At 38.8% G+C, this 15,376-nt stretch overlaps 1 protein-coding gene across 2 annotated transcripts in view; it reads left to right on the forward strand.

The window, feature by feature from the left end:
- Trmt11 (tRNA methyltransferase 11) overlaps window positions 1-13,643 on the forward strand; it is a 53,959-nt gene extending 40,316 nt beyond the window's left edge. For both annotated transcript variants that reach the window (XM_075946528.1, XM_075946533.1), the window contains one exon: window positions 10,711-13,643. In XM_075946528.1, the coding sequence (XP_075802643.1) occupies window positions 10,711-10,842 (132 nt within the window). In that variant the 3' untranslated portion in view covers window positions 10,843-13,643. The remainder of the gene's footprint in view (window positions 1-10,710) is intronic.
- Window positions 13,644-15,376: the final 1,733 nt, after the last annotated feature.

Raw genomic sequence — 15,376 nt, forward strand, 5'->3', positions numbered from 1 at the left:
TTGGGGGAGGGGAGTTATGTTAGTCCCTAATGCTAACCATCATCAGCTTAATAGGCTGGTTGTTGGTAGAGCCACTCCCCGTTCCCTGTCAGTGGCATCTCGTGTATTTGTATGTTTTTTTCTTGATATGTTAAAGGAAGTGAGGTGTTGGAGAATTTAATAGTAGCTTTACAGCTTCTATGGATTATAGCATTTAACATAATCATTTGAGTTGGTGATGAATGATACTGGTAGCTGTTGTGTTATGTGCCAGGACAAAAGAAACAGTTAAACAAAACAGAAATATTACTTGTAGATGTTATCGCTTTAATTCTTGTTAGCAAAAAGCACAGTATGTAACATGAGCTTCCTTCATGACTTGCCTACATAAATAATAGTTCTCCATAAATTGTGTCCCACAGAATTGCCCAGCTATGGAGAAGACGCTTGGCCATTTCTGTTTTTACAGAAACTGGAACAAACAATAAACTAGGATCTTCTGTGAACTAATTTCATATATGCTTTCTCCCGAGTTTAGTTTAAGAAAGTCTGTTTTTCTTCCAAATTTATACTTCTGTAAGCAAATTTATTTCAAAGTCAAAGAAAAGTGGGCTTCTGAGAATTCTTACTGTATATTAAAATGATAAATAAGCTCATCTCCCTTGGTGTTTTCAACCTGTAAAAACAGGACTGCTCCCGACTTGGCTTCCTGCTTTCCATTTGTTCTTGTTTGAAGCAGGTGCGTGCCTGCGTGCCTGTGTGCATTGAGACAGTGTCTCACTGTATAGCACTGACTGTCCTGGAATTCATCTGTAGATGAGACAGGCCTCCAGTTCAGAGGTGTGCCCCACCACACATGCTGAAATTGATTTTTTTTTTAATAAGGAAAACCTCCTCCTAATGGTCACATTAGTACAGGCTCCATTAGCAAGTCTTAAGTACTGTGGGATTAACTGTTGATGTATTGTTAACGTGACTCTCTGCCATGTTTTTTTTAATTCATTGCTTCACTTCTGCCTTCTCTTCCTGCTGAGGAATGTCTGCAGTTACATCAGCGCTGCAGCCCTTTATAACACAGGCGAACACAGAGTTGTCAAACAGTCACTTCTGACAAATTCTTCTCAGGCTTGTTCAGTGCTGTTGATCTTGGCAGTGAATGAATATTAATTTTAGATTTTACACTTCATGTACTTTTGCTTTTGACTTGACAGTTGTTTGGTCTAACCAGTTTAAAGTTAGGCTTACTTGATATGTTGTTGAAAGTATTCTCCCACCATTTAAAATGTAGAAATAAGTCATAGAAATTGGTCTAATGAATATGAATATTTATATTTTTACATCGTTGGCTATAGTTTCAGACTTGTTTATTTTGTGTGAATTGTGAAGAAGCTCTTGATAACCATGTCAATATTATGAAGACACCTGATAAGAAGAACCTCATTTTTGTTGTCATTATCCTTCATTGATATATTCTAGAAACTAAATGAATTGTTATTATCCTTCATTGATATATTCTACAGACTAAGTGAATTAAGTGCCCTGTTTTCTTGGTGCTTGTCTGTAAACACTTTTGAGTTTATGTCACCATTTCAGAGATAAAGAGCCTTCCTATAGAACACAGATGACTAAGTGAACAGCAGACATGAAAACAACACATAATCTTCTACCTTATTTCTACCTTTGTAGTGTGTGATATTAAAGGTCTGTGCATGCTGTTTAGGGACAAGATGCTTGCCTATCACACACATGACCTAGGGGTTCATTATAACTACCACAAAAATAGATAAGCAACAAATATTCTTAAGCATTGAATTCCTAGCCTCTTTTAAACATACTCCTAATTTCCCTGTTGTCTTTAGCCAGTGTACTCAGGATGCCAGGACAGGATGTAATAAGTTTTGCTAAGGTCACTTTTCCTCTTCTCATTGACACACAGTTAATGGTACTCTGTATAGTTGTGATAAGTCTATGAAACATTTGTTTATTTATAAAATTCACTGATTAAAAATACTGATCTCCAAAAAATAAAGGAATTCTAATCTCCAGAAATCTCTAGATTAGAACAGAATGTGTATAAGGGACTATGCATTCAGTGCAAACTACCTAAAATCAGTATGCTCTCAATGGCTTCTGCCAGTACCTACTAGAACCAGATGAAATACTACCTAGAGTAGCTACTTCACAGGTTTTTCTTGACTTTTTTTCTTTAAGAGATTTATTTTTATTCATGTATATGTAAGTGTATGAGAATGCATGTGTGCATGCATGCATACATCTCTGTGTGAGTATATGTATGTCTGTGTTTGTATGCCATGTATGTGCAAGTGTCCATGGGTACCAGAAGAGGGCATCAGATTCCTTAGAACTGGGGTTACAGGTAGTTGTGAGCCACCCAATGTGGGTGCTGGAAACCGAGCTCTAGTCCTCAGCAAGAATAATTTGTTCCTTTAACCCACGGAGCCACGTCTCTCCAGAACCTCGAGATTAAGAAGAAAGAAAACAAAGGCATGCAACCTTTCTAGTGTCCTCTACAATATATACTTGATTAAAGATAAATACATCATCATCATCATCATGTAGTAGAGCATATGTACCTTATATGTTTTTTGGCTTACTTACTTGTAGATGCTAATTCACTCATTGTGTATAGTTGGGTAGAATTACATTATATAAGAACATAATAATTGAATATAAACTCAGCTTATTTGCCTAATTGTCCAATATTCATTATTGTCATAATATGATATATTAGAGAGTAAAAGATAAACTTTCAAATATTTTGCATGGGAAGTCAGAATATTTCTATACATTTTATTTTGGCATGAAGCATTTGAAGTCTTGAGAAGGCAACATGGTTGTCGTGATGCTTTGTGTCATACTGTTTGAATTTAGTTCCAAGACAATTTGTTTTTGTTAGTAATCTTACCTTTTCTTGGGTTTAAATCTTAGAGGATCACCATTTTTTCTTTCATTCTTCTTCAGTTAAATGATTTTGCTAAGCAAACTGACAAGCCATAAGAAAGTGAGTCACCACCTCCAGCAAGAGTAGCCAGTTCAGATGTATGACTCTTGCAACACATATTAATAGATATGAATCTTATGGTGTAGAGGCAGGCAGCTCACTAAAGTCAGAGCAGACACGGATTCTGCAATTTCTAGAGCAGTGATAGTAAAATAGATTAAAAAGATACGATGTAGTAGAATCATAAGTGACTTATGATTCAGTTACCTAGTGCATGTGTTGTTGAAGGAAATGGGACTCGGTATAGAGTCCTGGATTCTTCCTTGGTAACTCTTGTATGACTGACATAATTTCTGCTTTGTAGCTTTTTTCTTTATTGCCATGGATGTTCAACTCAAAGTTGGCTTTCTAGATGTTTTCCAATTCAGATGTGGGTTTGCATCCCCTTTCCACCTGATGACTCCTAGAATTCAGGGCTGAGATTTTATGTGCATTTTCACAGCAGATAAATGTCCAGTTCGATGAATACTTAGGAAGTGCATATCTATATAGTCACTATGAGATCAAACAGAGCAGTGCAGTCCTCCAAATATACCTCTATTTGTGACCATTTAGAAAAATGTGTTGTTGTAAACATGTCCTTCCTTCTGGTAAAACCATGTTCTGACCTGCACAGGAACCAATGTCTTGCTTGCCTTTGAATTTGCCCATAAGCAAAACAGTTTGACCTGGTTTTGGTCTTTATTTACACACAGATACGTCTTTATTAGTTTTTCTTTTAGTTGATTGTGGAAATATTAAAAAGTCACTCAGGATCAATATTGTTTCAAAACTAAAGTTGAAAGTGTTTATTTATGAAGGTAAATGCTTTTGTATGTTATTTATCCTTTGTTCTTTAAGAAGATAAAGATTCTTGTTAGTTCTAATTGAATTTAAAATGCAATATTTAATTGATGTTGAGCTTTTATCTTGCATGTTGGCTATTTTAATATTCGACATTCAGATTTGCATTTATAATGATGTAAACTTTAATACACTCATGGAAAGCACTCATACTGTTGCGTCATCATGCTAAGCATGAATGTCCACAGGGTTCATGTCACACTTAGGATGAAATTATGTGCTGAGTGTTCAGTGCCCAAAGTTCATTTATTAATGATCAGTCATTTTGAGACTCTAAATAAAATTTTAATGTAATATCATAGACTTTAGACAACTTAATATCTTGAAATTACTTTTATAAGGATCTGAATAAATGTGAATATATAACTTAGGGATAAAGATTTCACCTTTTCCATGTTCACATTAAGAATAACACTACAGATTTAATGGTATTAGATACCAGACTTTTGACCTGCTTGTCCTTGGTTTGGAAATGGCCTAGTGCTGTTTATAGTTGTATAACTTTAGCACAAGTGGTTTCTATGGCTACTGTCCAGTACCAGATGTAGAACAGTGGAAAGCTTTGATAAGGAGAGCAGGATTTTTAAACAAAAGCCGGACATGGGTAATTACCCTGAAGCTGAACCGAGGTCCATTATATTCAGTACCGTCATTCACATTTCATTCCACTGTTTGCTGATTACGAGAAACAAGCCAACCTGCTGCTTTTCTCTTCCATCTCTCTGCCTCCTTCCTCACACTTCTTCAAGAATGTGTTCAGTGCTTAACTCTTTCTCGCCAGCTGGAGTCTTTGCTGACAACAGGAGATGAACACTCCTACTTAGGTGGCATTTACTATGGTGCCGGCACGGCTGGTTTTCCTTTATCATGGAGTAAATTTTATAAGTCGTTTGTATTCAAGTATTTGCCATGTATAAACTCCTGCTGCTTTGGTAATGGCAGTGATTTAATACTAGTGATGTAGAAGAAATCATTTTCTCACTATCAGGAGCTGTCACTTACTAAGAGACAACTTAAACCTGACCTACAATTACAATAGAAACTGTTTGGTTTTCTGTTAAATGACTTTAGCATCCTGCAAGCTTATCTTCCGGATAGGGAACTCCCCAAAGCCTAGAGAACAAGCCGTGTATAAGTTAATTGTTGCCCTTTGATATCTAATTGATGATTTGGAGAGTCTATAAAGTTAGCTCAGCAGTGAGCTGCACTGCGAAGCAAAATGCTATCTTTGCTCAGTGTGGGTTCTCAGTGGTGAGAGAGAAGAGGTTTAGAGTTAAGTCAGCAGGAGCCACAGAAGATAGGTGTCCAGTGTCAGGAGGAAGTTGACGACATTTGTACCTGGTGACTGAGTGTTTGCTGAGAGAACAGACATAATATCAGTATTTGAGCACAGGTGAATTCTGCACTAGGTGCCGTGAGAAAAGAGGAACTTGTGTCACTGAATATATTTTACGTTCATTAACCTTTCCTATTTTTGTATTTTTTCTTTTCTTAACTTGAGTATATGCTCACAGAGGGAAGCCATTTTATTTCACATCAGCCTTCATTGTGGGACCATATATATCAAGTATTGAGGTTAAGTAGACCAGGCTTAGTCTTAGCGAACCTGTTCATTAGGAGAAGGTCACCAAAATTGTTCCAACTTAAGGTTTTGGGGTTTGTATTGGTGTGTGAGAGGTGCTGCATGGAAGAAAGCATTCATCTGAGGAGATGGTGTTTGAGGCAAGAGGTAACCACTTGGTAGGTAGCTGTCATTTTAAGTAAGCTGGAGAGCGATGAGAAGGGATGTGGGATATGCAAGGACTCCTTCAATGGAATGTGGGGCATTGAGGGAGAAACAGCAGGACACGACCTGAAGAACCAGAGATGCTCATGTGCAGAGCCTTACGTACCAGGTTCAGGTTTATCCTATCTGTGGTGGCAAGCCTGCAAAGGATACTGATTGGTAGCGTGGCAGAAGTGTATGCTTCGTGAAGGGTGCCCTAACTTCAGTTCATAGGTAAGTCTGAGTGGTGGGGTGATAAGTTGTGATTCTCTGAGGAGGCTCCAGACATCACTCTGCAAAGATGAGTTATGAGCGGGAAGAGGGAAAATGTGACTGTAGAGGGTCTGAGTGAAGTAAGAGAAGGCAGACATGGTGTGATTGGTGACTGGATAGTTGGTGTGGAGAAGAAGGTAGACATGGTGTGATTGGTGACTGGATAGTTGGCGTGGAGGCATTGGAGTTAAGGAAGACTTCTGAGAAATCTAGGTTGGGATGACTGAGTAGCTAATTTTTCTGTGTATATTTATATTCTCCTCCCACCCCGCTTTTTTTTCTAAGGACCATACAGGGTAAGGAGTCACTGCCCTCATGTATTGTAAGTCTCCCAATTCCTGTATTTCTTTCCTTACATTCTCCCTCCACTTCATTTCCTGGTCAGTGGCCAGAATATTTTCTAGAAAGAGAAAAGATAACAGAAGTATAGTTTTTAAATTGTATTGTTAACTCTGAAAAGTTTAGAATAAAATTACGTTTTTATCTAACATCTGGACCACCCTGTTGTGTTCCTGGCATCGTCTCTAGGTGCAGTCGGTGCCACTTCATCTTTTGCACAATAAGCCTTAACCTTCAGTCTCCTTTCAGCTTCCAGAGTGGGCTCGCTTTTCTGTTTTCAGTCTCTTTTCATTGAATCTTGTGTGTTGAGTGCTTCCTCCTCTGTGTGATAGGGTTTACTTCTCTTCTGCAGCTCCCAGATAAGTGCCTTTTCTTTAGAGAAGCCAACCCTGTCCTTCCTTTTCACCTCTTCATATTCCCACGGTTGCTGTTTCATCCCACTGTTTAATACCACTGCGTACATGTGTGTCTGGAGGTACAACATTTTATGTCTGTCTCCCATCAGGATCTGTGAACTCACAGAACTCGATTCTTTTCCTCACCATATGCAAGTGTTCATGGAACAAATAGTAACTGTTTAGTGATTATTTGGCCTGCCTCATCTAAAATAAAAACAATCATACTGAACAGTATTTAAATGATTTTAAGAAAAAATAGGAACAGATAATTAGAGCTAGCTAGAAGTTTCCTGTTTAAATAATAATAAACAAAAATTTACCATTACTTTTTAAAAGTCACTGGGACACACCATTTTAATCCATATAAAATAAACCAAAAAGCAGCTGAACTAGAAAACATAACACCTTCCCTTATTTAAGGAGGAGGTGACACAAGAGAATGGCCAGCTTCTGAGGGGGGTGGAAATTGTTAGTTTTACCTGAATGGGCTTCTTGATGAAGAATCTGTAGTTCCTTTTCAGCCTAAACAGTGTGCTGTAGTTTTTGAGATGTGCTATTAAAATATATTCTTTGTATAATCCAGAGTGTCTTTAGTTCTACTGAAAATGACAATTTCGAGTGTTACTCCAGGCCATGTAGTTGTTTCTTCTCTTGATAATTTATTCTCCCTTAAATTCATATACAAAATTATAAGTGACTGAATACTTTCCTTTTAATGTCCTTTAAATTCCCTTTAATGCTGTCTTCTTATATGGAGTTAAATTGTACAAAATTTTAAGTAGAATTATGTAGGTGTAAGGTGCATGGTTATAATCCAGAGATTATTCTGGAGACAAAGACAGGAAGATGGAGATTTCAAGGACAATCTGCCCTGTAAATAGGTGCACTCTGCCTCCAAACTGAAAACAGTACAACCTACACGATTAACTTGAAGTGAACTTTTCCTTTCTTATTCTACAGAATGACTTGCTAGTTTGCACACAGATGAGTTGTGCCAGCTTAGACTCTCTGAGGTGCATGTGTGTTTTCCTATTTCTGCATCATTCTTGTGGATTAGATGATGTATAAAATGATAATGCTGCCTAAGTAATAAGGTCACCCTGGGCATATGAGGGTTGTATGGTTGTAGGTGTTCTGAATAGTCAACACTTGAAAACAGCAAATGAACCAGCATGTTACTGATGGTCAGGTGTACAGTCTTTTCAGCTGGAAACAGGTTTCAGTTCACATCAGGAAATCCCATGAAGAAGGACTGTCCGCATCCACCAGCAGAGGGTAGTGTACACATAAAAGTGAACCACTGCCTCGTGAGGCTCCTCTGGCAAGTGTTAGAATCCCGAGATCTCGGCTTATGTTTGGAATCAGCGGAACTGATAGGACAGCGGTTAAAGTGGAGATCTGAAGCGTGTGCTACCATAACGTTGCCCTTTCAGGAGGATTGGCCTCTAAATGTCAAACCTCATTTTAAAGGACCCGCTAATCTGCCATGTGGGAAACTGACTCAGTCTTCTATGTGTTCCTGTAACTTCTAGCTTTTAAGAAGGACGGAAGGATAATGAAGAAAGCATGAGCTTTTGATGTCTGACTCGGGCCGCCATCAGGCAGTACTGCGTTCCAGCTGTATGGCTTGTGGCAGATTGTTAAAGCTCTTTCAATCTCCGTTTCTCCCTCTCCAACGTGTAGATGAAAAGAATGCAGAAAATTAAATAATTACCTTAGATAAGACTCAGTTGATAACAAATCCATAGTAGTTCTTTTTTGAGGGAACCTGTCTATTTCTTCTAATGTTTACATTTGCTGACTGTCTGAATGGGGAGAGGTCAGAGAGCTGTTGTTGGTTTCTGTGTTTTCCTGCTGACACTTAGTCACTGGCTAAGAAGCGGCAGCCGGCAAGAGTGCAATCAGATGTACTATTTGTTCATTCTGTGTGACTGGTCTCCTCATTACGGCCCTACTGCTGTGGACTGGGCAGAGCTGTCCTTCCGTCTTCATCACATAGTCTTCTTTTCTTTCTATTTTTACTTCATATGCATGCAGTGTTTCATGTTTATGAAAAGTATACAGGATTGAAGTTCTGTGATGTATAAATGACACCGTGATTGATAGTTGTAGACAGGTTTGGAACTGTTAGAAAAAACAAAAGTCAAACTCCAGACATGCTTGGGTGAAGGAGGAAGATCAAAGACTGTTGCTTGAGGATCCACTTCCTTTTTCAAAGAAACATATCTCGTTGGCCTTCATGATACTGAGTTTAAAAAGCAAAACACAACAACAACAACAACAACAACAACAAAGGACAATGAAACAAAAAGCCTACAGCTGTGCCTGGGCAGGAAGAGCAGTGAAAGACCATGGAAACTGCGGAGCTGAAGCCCGTCATCTCAGGTGTGAGACCCAGGAAAGGAAGTGAGCGACAGATGGACAAGGAGCCTTAGAAAGAGGAAACAAAAATTGATTCTGTTATTTGTTTCAAGTTGTGGTGATGTCATTTTATGTGGCATTTCTGTGTTTGTGATGATGGATGGTCCATGAGAAACATTTGTCAGTTAGGGTGTGTCCACATAGGTGGAAATTTTAGCCACAGTCCCAGAACTGTCTGGCTTACCTCAAAGCAAGTCTTAACTGCTCCCAGATCCTTGCCTGCTCAGGGGATTTGGGGCTTTGGAGCTCCAGGATTTCCTGTAACGTCTGTTTCACAGTTGGGGGATAGTTGATCTTAAAAGTGGACATTTGAGCCAAGACTCATGTACTTACCCAACAGAGATTCCTCTGTTTCCTGGGACATGAAGAGAATGAGACTGTCCCCTGTCCCCTGAGCTCTTGCATTTTAATGGTTAATGATCCTAGACTAGCTTTCATATGTCTTTGCTGTCTTGTGTCTATGGCACTGAGGAAAATGTAGTCTTTTAGGTTTTTTTTTCTTATGAGCCTATACTGATCAAAATACTGGTGTGATATTTTCATCCATGCCTATGCATCATTTTGGTCACTTTCTCTGTCCTGGATCACCAGTTTGTCTTATTGGTCTCCTTTAGTTCAGTGATAATATATTTGATAATTTATCTGCCTCACTTTCTCTTTGGTCTGTAAAGGAAGCCTGTTTTCCACCGTGCGTGGCTTTTGTTCTCCCTTCTTGATGAGGTCATATTAGACGCCTGGGCCAGAGAGGTATGCTTCCGGCATTCTGCGTTTCTGGTCTTCCTACTCCTCGCTGGGGAGGGTATTCTGTGGAGTTACATGGTCTGCTTTCAGAGGTCATACGTGGCTATAAGAGCCGTAAGGAGAATAGCGGACAGAAAGGCAGAGCTGGAGGAACATGATGTTGGTGTTCCGATTCTTGTGCCAGAGAGTAAAGCAAGATGCCCTCAACAAAGTGATATGTAAATTTAGACTAAATCCCCAAAAGTCCATGTGTAATTGAATATGAATGTAAAGAAATACATGGGACACTATATTTTTAGGTTTGCTTCAGAACTTGTGAAATTGAGAAGCTAATGTTTCAGTTTCTGGCAGTCTTCTCTCACCTAAACTGGAATGCTGGGTCATCCTGACCCAGATTGACTTTTCCGGTGCCCAGTGACTATCCGTCTGAGTACCAGTCCTTGTTTGGCTGTGACGTTTGCACTATGGAGCCCCTCTTCACCCTGTGTCTGCATCTCCTGTGTTGGAATCCTTTGTTGCACTCATGGATGTGGATGTAGTGTGCAGCCTTGCGTGATCTTATGACATCGCAGTACGGCCACGGTTCCTTGGTAGACCCCTTTGTCCTTGACTAGAAGCTTCTTTGGTATTTTCCGTAGCCCCAGTGATTTCAGTGTGTGTTAAACCAGGAATGACAAGCAATTGTAGTATGACCATGTTCTTTGGAATTTTCTCTCTTCCCTGAGCAATGAAAGTGTCTCCTTCATTCAGTGTTCTGAGTATCCAGTGAGGCTGAAGTGATGCTGCCTTGAATTCCCAAGTGCGACGCAGATGTGGGACAGCTGTTTACGCAGTGAAGCCAGCAGATGCACCTGGAGTGGTGACTGCCATGGTTCAAGGGCAACTGAAGAAACTGACATGTCTTTATCTTTGTGTTTCTCTCCTGCCAGGACCGGGACCAGTATTCACACTTGCTGAGTGACCATTTTCTACCATACCAAGGTCATAATTCCTTTCGTGAGAAATATTTTAGTGGTGTGACAAAAAGAATTGCCAAGGAAGAAAAATCCAGCCAAGAATGAAAATCATGACGTTAACAATCAAGAAAGAATAAGCGCTTTATAGAAACGACCTGTGCTGTTTAAAATTTTTATATAAATAACTGCTATAAATCAAAATCGAATAATTTCAAAATGATCTTTGCTTTAGAGACTATTTTGATGTGTCTTTTGAACCTGGTTAAGTTCAGGGACTGATACATATAGATGGAGTCAGTGTTTATATTTTTACTGAGAAAATATTGTTAACCTTTAAGCCATATTTGCCAGGTATATAGTAAGCAATTAATAGTCCTTTAGAATATTTTCATTTTGTAAATTTGCTTGGCTTGGTTTTTAGTTGTAGCTGTTTTTCATTGCCATCAATAAACTTTACTGAGAAATTCTAAAAGTTATGTGGTACTCAGTATTGCTCATCTCATCTCATGGAGAGCTTTGTGGAAAATGAGTCCATACAGGTCGGAACAACAGTTGCCATGCTACTGGGAGGGAGACTAAGGCCTGAGAACCGTGGAGATTCCAACCTCACACCTCCAAGGGCCTGTGCATCTGCACCGTGCCCGCACTGTGGTGTGCTCTGTATTCCTGAAACTTGACTGTTGGTCAAGTTAACTAACTACTCCCAAATTTTGGTTTAGCAACTAACTGATGGTTAAAAGCGGAAGCAACAACAGCTCAAGACCCTGATGGACCCCTAATGGTATTAGGCCTAATCAGTACTCTTTGAAACAGAAGCTCTGTTTTTCTTGAAGGGAAACTTTGCTGAGTCTACATTGTGTCCATCCTGGAAATATCTTCCTTGAAAACCACTGTACCCATTAATTCTAGATGCTAATAGCTTTCTGCTTTTGGTGGTCAAATGTACCTCAGCAGGGCGGCAGTAAATGGATACTTTCTCTCTAACCAGAGCCTATTTTTATTTGTGTTATTATTATTATTATTCTCTGACTGTGACTGCTGAGTTTTATGAACTCAGTATTAACTTACATGACTTAGGAGCTGCCGAAGACCAAGGCTACGGGTGGAGGTCGGCGTTCCGCCGCCTCCTACTTGTCTTACAGTGCAGTCCTGGATTTCAGGGCGTCTAAAACCTTTCCTGATTGGTTTGTTTGGGTTTCTGGATGTTATCTGTGGTACTCTGGGGAAAAATCTAAAAGTATTTAGGGATGATTTATTGGCAGTATTTCTGTTATATGCCGTCTTGTTTTTAAGTTTTTGAGGTTATATGGGGGATGGGTATGAAACTTTATAGCTGACTCAATTGCAATATGAGATTTCTAGTTTAACCTCTTTTTGTGAATTGTCTCAAAGCTTACTCCAAATAAGGTCTAGAAATTCACAACATTAATTTTAGTCTCTTTGTCCTTAAAAATTAATCATAATAATTAAATCGAATCATTTCATTACTAGTAATTGAAATCTTCTGAACATCAATTCTTCCAGCCACGAGGTTTATTTTCATATTTATTAGTAAGTTCAGCTTCCTACTCCCGAAGTGTCACTCAAAGTTTAAACATATATATTGCTTTAATGTTGAAGCTCATAACTGCTGGAGAAACTTGATTACTTCCAATCAATTTTGATTTTAGGATGTAGGTCTTAAGTGCTCTCTCTTGTGTAAAATTTTATTTTATTTATTACTATTATTATCATTATTAATTAGTGTATATATGTGTGTATGTGTGTGTGTATGCGTAAAGGTAAGAGGACCACTCCAGAACTCCATGATTTCTGGAGATTAAATTTAGGTTGTTAGGATTGAGCCCAAAGGGCTTTTACCCACTGAGCCATCTTGTTGGCCCTCAAGTTTTCTTACTCTAAAAACAAAGCCTTTATTTTCTGCGTGAGTTTATTTTCTGCATGAGTTTGATAGGTGACCTTTTCCTCATGCGTTTACCAGCAGGAATATCTCCTAGCAAGATGCCAGTGTTCACAAAGACCTATAGTTTGAATTTGTAGGATATTCTGCAAGAGAACTGTAGGTGGTCTGTGGACTGGCCTACTTAATGTTTATAATATGACAAAGTATGTAATTTTGTTTCTGGCATATATTTAATAGCCATAAAATCCAGATGGTTACCTCAGTAGTGCCTCATCAGAAGCACCTCCTTCCTGTCCATTTTGTTGAGTAATTTCTTTTTCCTGTGATAGCTGCGGGGAAATAGTGGAGTAGGTGGTCTTGCGTTTGTTTGGCCAAAGTGGCTAGAAGATTTTTTTTTTAAGTTGAAAATCTGGTAAAATTTTCTCGACCTCTTCCTGCCCAGCAGGAGCCTGTTTTGAGCCAATTTCCAACCAAATTCCTCATGACTAACTCTTCAAATACATGGACTGAGCAGTAAACAGAGACTCTAAGCTCGGGGAGGTAACTCAAGGTTGTCACTACTTCCCTTTTGAGAAAACTCCCTCAAGTCCTGAGATCCCCTGTGTGTGAAAGAAAAAATGGTGATTCCAATTAAAAACTATGTTGAATTTGATGTAGAAAAGTAGAATGTGTTAATGCCACTGACTGTTGTACTGGGTGTGCTATTTGATTGGATTGAAGATTTGAGCTTTAAGACAGAAATATTTTTTAAGGTACTATTTTCTATACTCAGTGTACATTAAAAGCAGGAGGTAGGCTTTCTTTTAGCATCCGGAAATTACATGTTAACAGGTGTATTACCTAGATGCCAATATAAGCAACTCTATATTTGGAATAAGATGCCTTTGATGTTAGGTGAATTTCTAATATGTTATGCTGGAAATATCAAGTACTTTTTATTGAAAGAGATATGGAATAAATTATAATGTTTGTTTATTTAAAATTAGAGATAACTATTTGAGAACTTGTCTTTCTGTGTCATTTTATTGTATTTCTCTTGAAAAAGCACATAACCCTAACATTAGTCATTCTTCTGTTGTATTATGTATGCATATATGGTTGTGTGTGTATATGTGTGTGTGTCTGTATGATATGTACAATGTGTGTTATGTTGAGTATGTGTAGAGTTCAGAAGACAACCTTGGGTGTTGGTCCTTATCTTCCGCTTTGCTTGAGACAGTCTTTGTTTGGCCCTGCATGTATTTGCCAAGCTGGCTTGGGTGGCTGCTCGCCAGGGGTCTCCTGTTTCTTCCCATCTCTCCTTAGGAGAACCAGGATTACAAACCACTACTAATCCCAGCTTTCTATGGGTCCGGCGCATTTGAACTCTGGTAATTATACTTTCTTGGTAAGTCCTTTATCCACTAAGTCTTCCCTCCAAACTTCTGGCACTTCTTACAGTTAAAAACCCAAAACCTTTCTAGATAAAGCAGAGCATAGTAAAATTCAGCGCAGTGAATTAGTAAGTAAGGATGGAGTGGAGGTGGGTGTTACCAAGGAAACTGTTGACCTTACTGCTGACCTTTCTGACCAAAACAGAATAAATTGCACCAAAATGAAAGCCTTGGCTTTTCTTTTTGCAAGAATATGGTTTTGCTCCATTACAAAGATACTTAGAAAACTAAACACTTGTAAGAAGCATTTCTCCCCTTAGGATTGTATTCAAAAAATAAGTGAAGTTCACGTTCTTTTCCAACTCACCCACTCCCATTTTTCTCAGATATTTATCAAGAAATGTGGTTTATAATCCAAACAAAAAAAGTGCCTTAATCCAGAACATACACACAGACACGATAACTCTAGGCGGATCCTGTTTGTACTTTGCTAAAACATTGAGGTCTTGTCTAAAACAAAGTGGTTTGCACACATACAGTCTAGAGTGTAAAGAATTATAGCGGAATGGTAAACATATCTGTGATTCTATCTAGCCATAGAATCAGAGTAACAGCACATTCCTGTCTGTCCTTTGGGGTGAACAAACTTAGAAAGAACCTGACCGTTCCCTTAAAAGAGCCTGCCTCGGGACGTGCATATGTTTCCTTGTGTGGGAAAAGCACATTGACATTTACACATAATTGAGGCCAACCTGGAATTTGGCTCTTACCCCTTCCTTCCTAAGCCATTGTAGGCAGGCCCTTTGGAGAATGGAGTTTAGTTGTTAGTGAAGTCTCTTAAGAATTTTGAGTCATGGGACAAAGTGGAGCTTAGTGGAGGAAAGTTAAGGACCGCCATTCTCCTTTATGTAACCCATACCCCGGTTCGCGGAATAATGGGATGTGCTTAGTAGACTTTGAACGTTCTTACCAAGCCGGTTATGTTGTTATCATGTTGACCTGGATTGCTTGAAAGAGGTTCACTTTGACATTTTAACCTCTAATTTCAGAATCTCCCCTTTAATCAAGCCTCCTCAACCTTCCTAAGGGTTTATCAAGAGAACAGTTGTGACTAACTCATTGTTAGCCATGAAGGTTAACTGGGCCTGTGTATGAAGTTAAACAAGTTAAAAGAAAAAAGGGGTTGGGGAAGAAAGCTGGAAATGTCAGTGTTACTTATGATAATGAAATTGTGCTTTTGATGGGCATTCAAGTTGTGAAATATTTAAATGGGTCAAAATGGTCAGAATTGGACTAAGTGAAAGCTAAAATCTGTAAGCCCTTTAATGTTTGTGTATAACTCATGAACTGGAACCCACATAAC

This window comes from Microtus pennsylvanicus, chromosome 1 (assembly GCF_037038515.1).
Source record: "Microtus pennsylvanicus isolate mMicPen1 chromosome 1, mMicPen1.hap1, whole genome shotgun sequence".
Taxonomy (NCBI): domain Eukaryota; kingdom Metazoa; phylum Chordata; class Mammalia; order Rodentia; family Cricetidae; genus Microtus; species Microtus pennsylvanicus.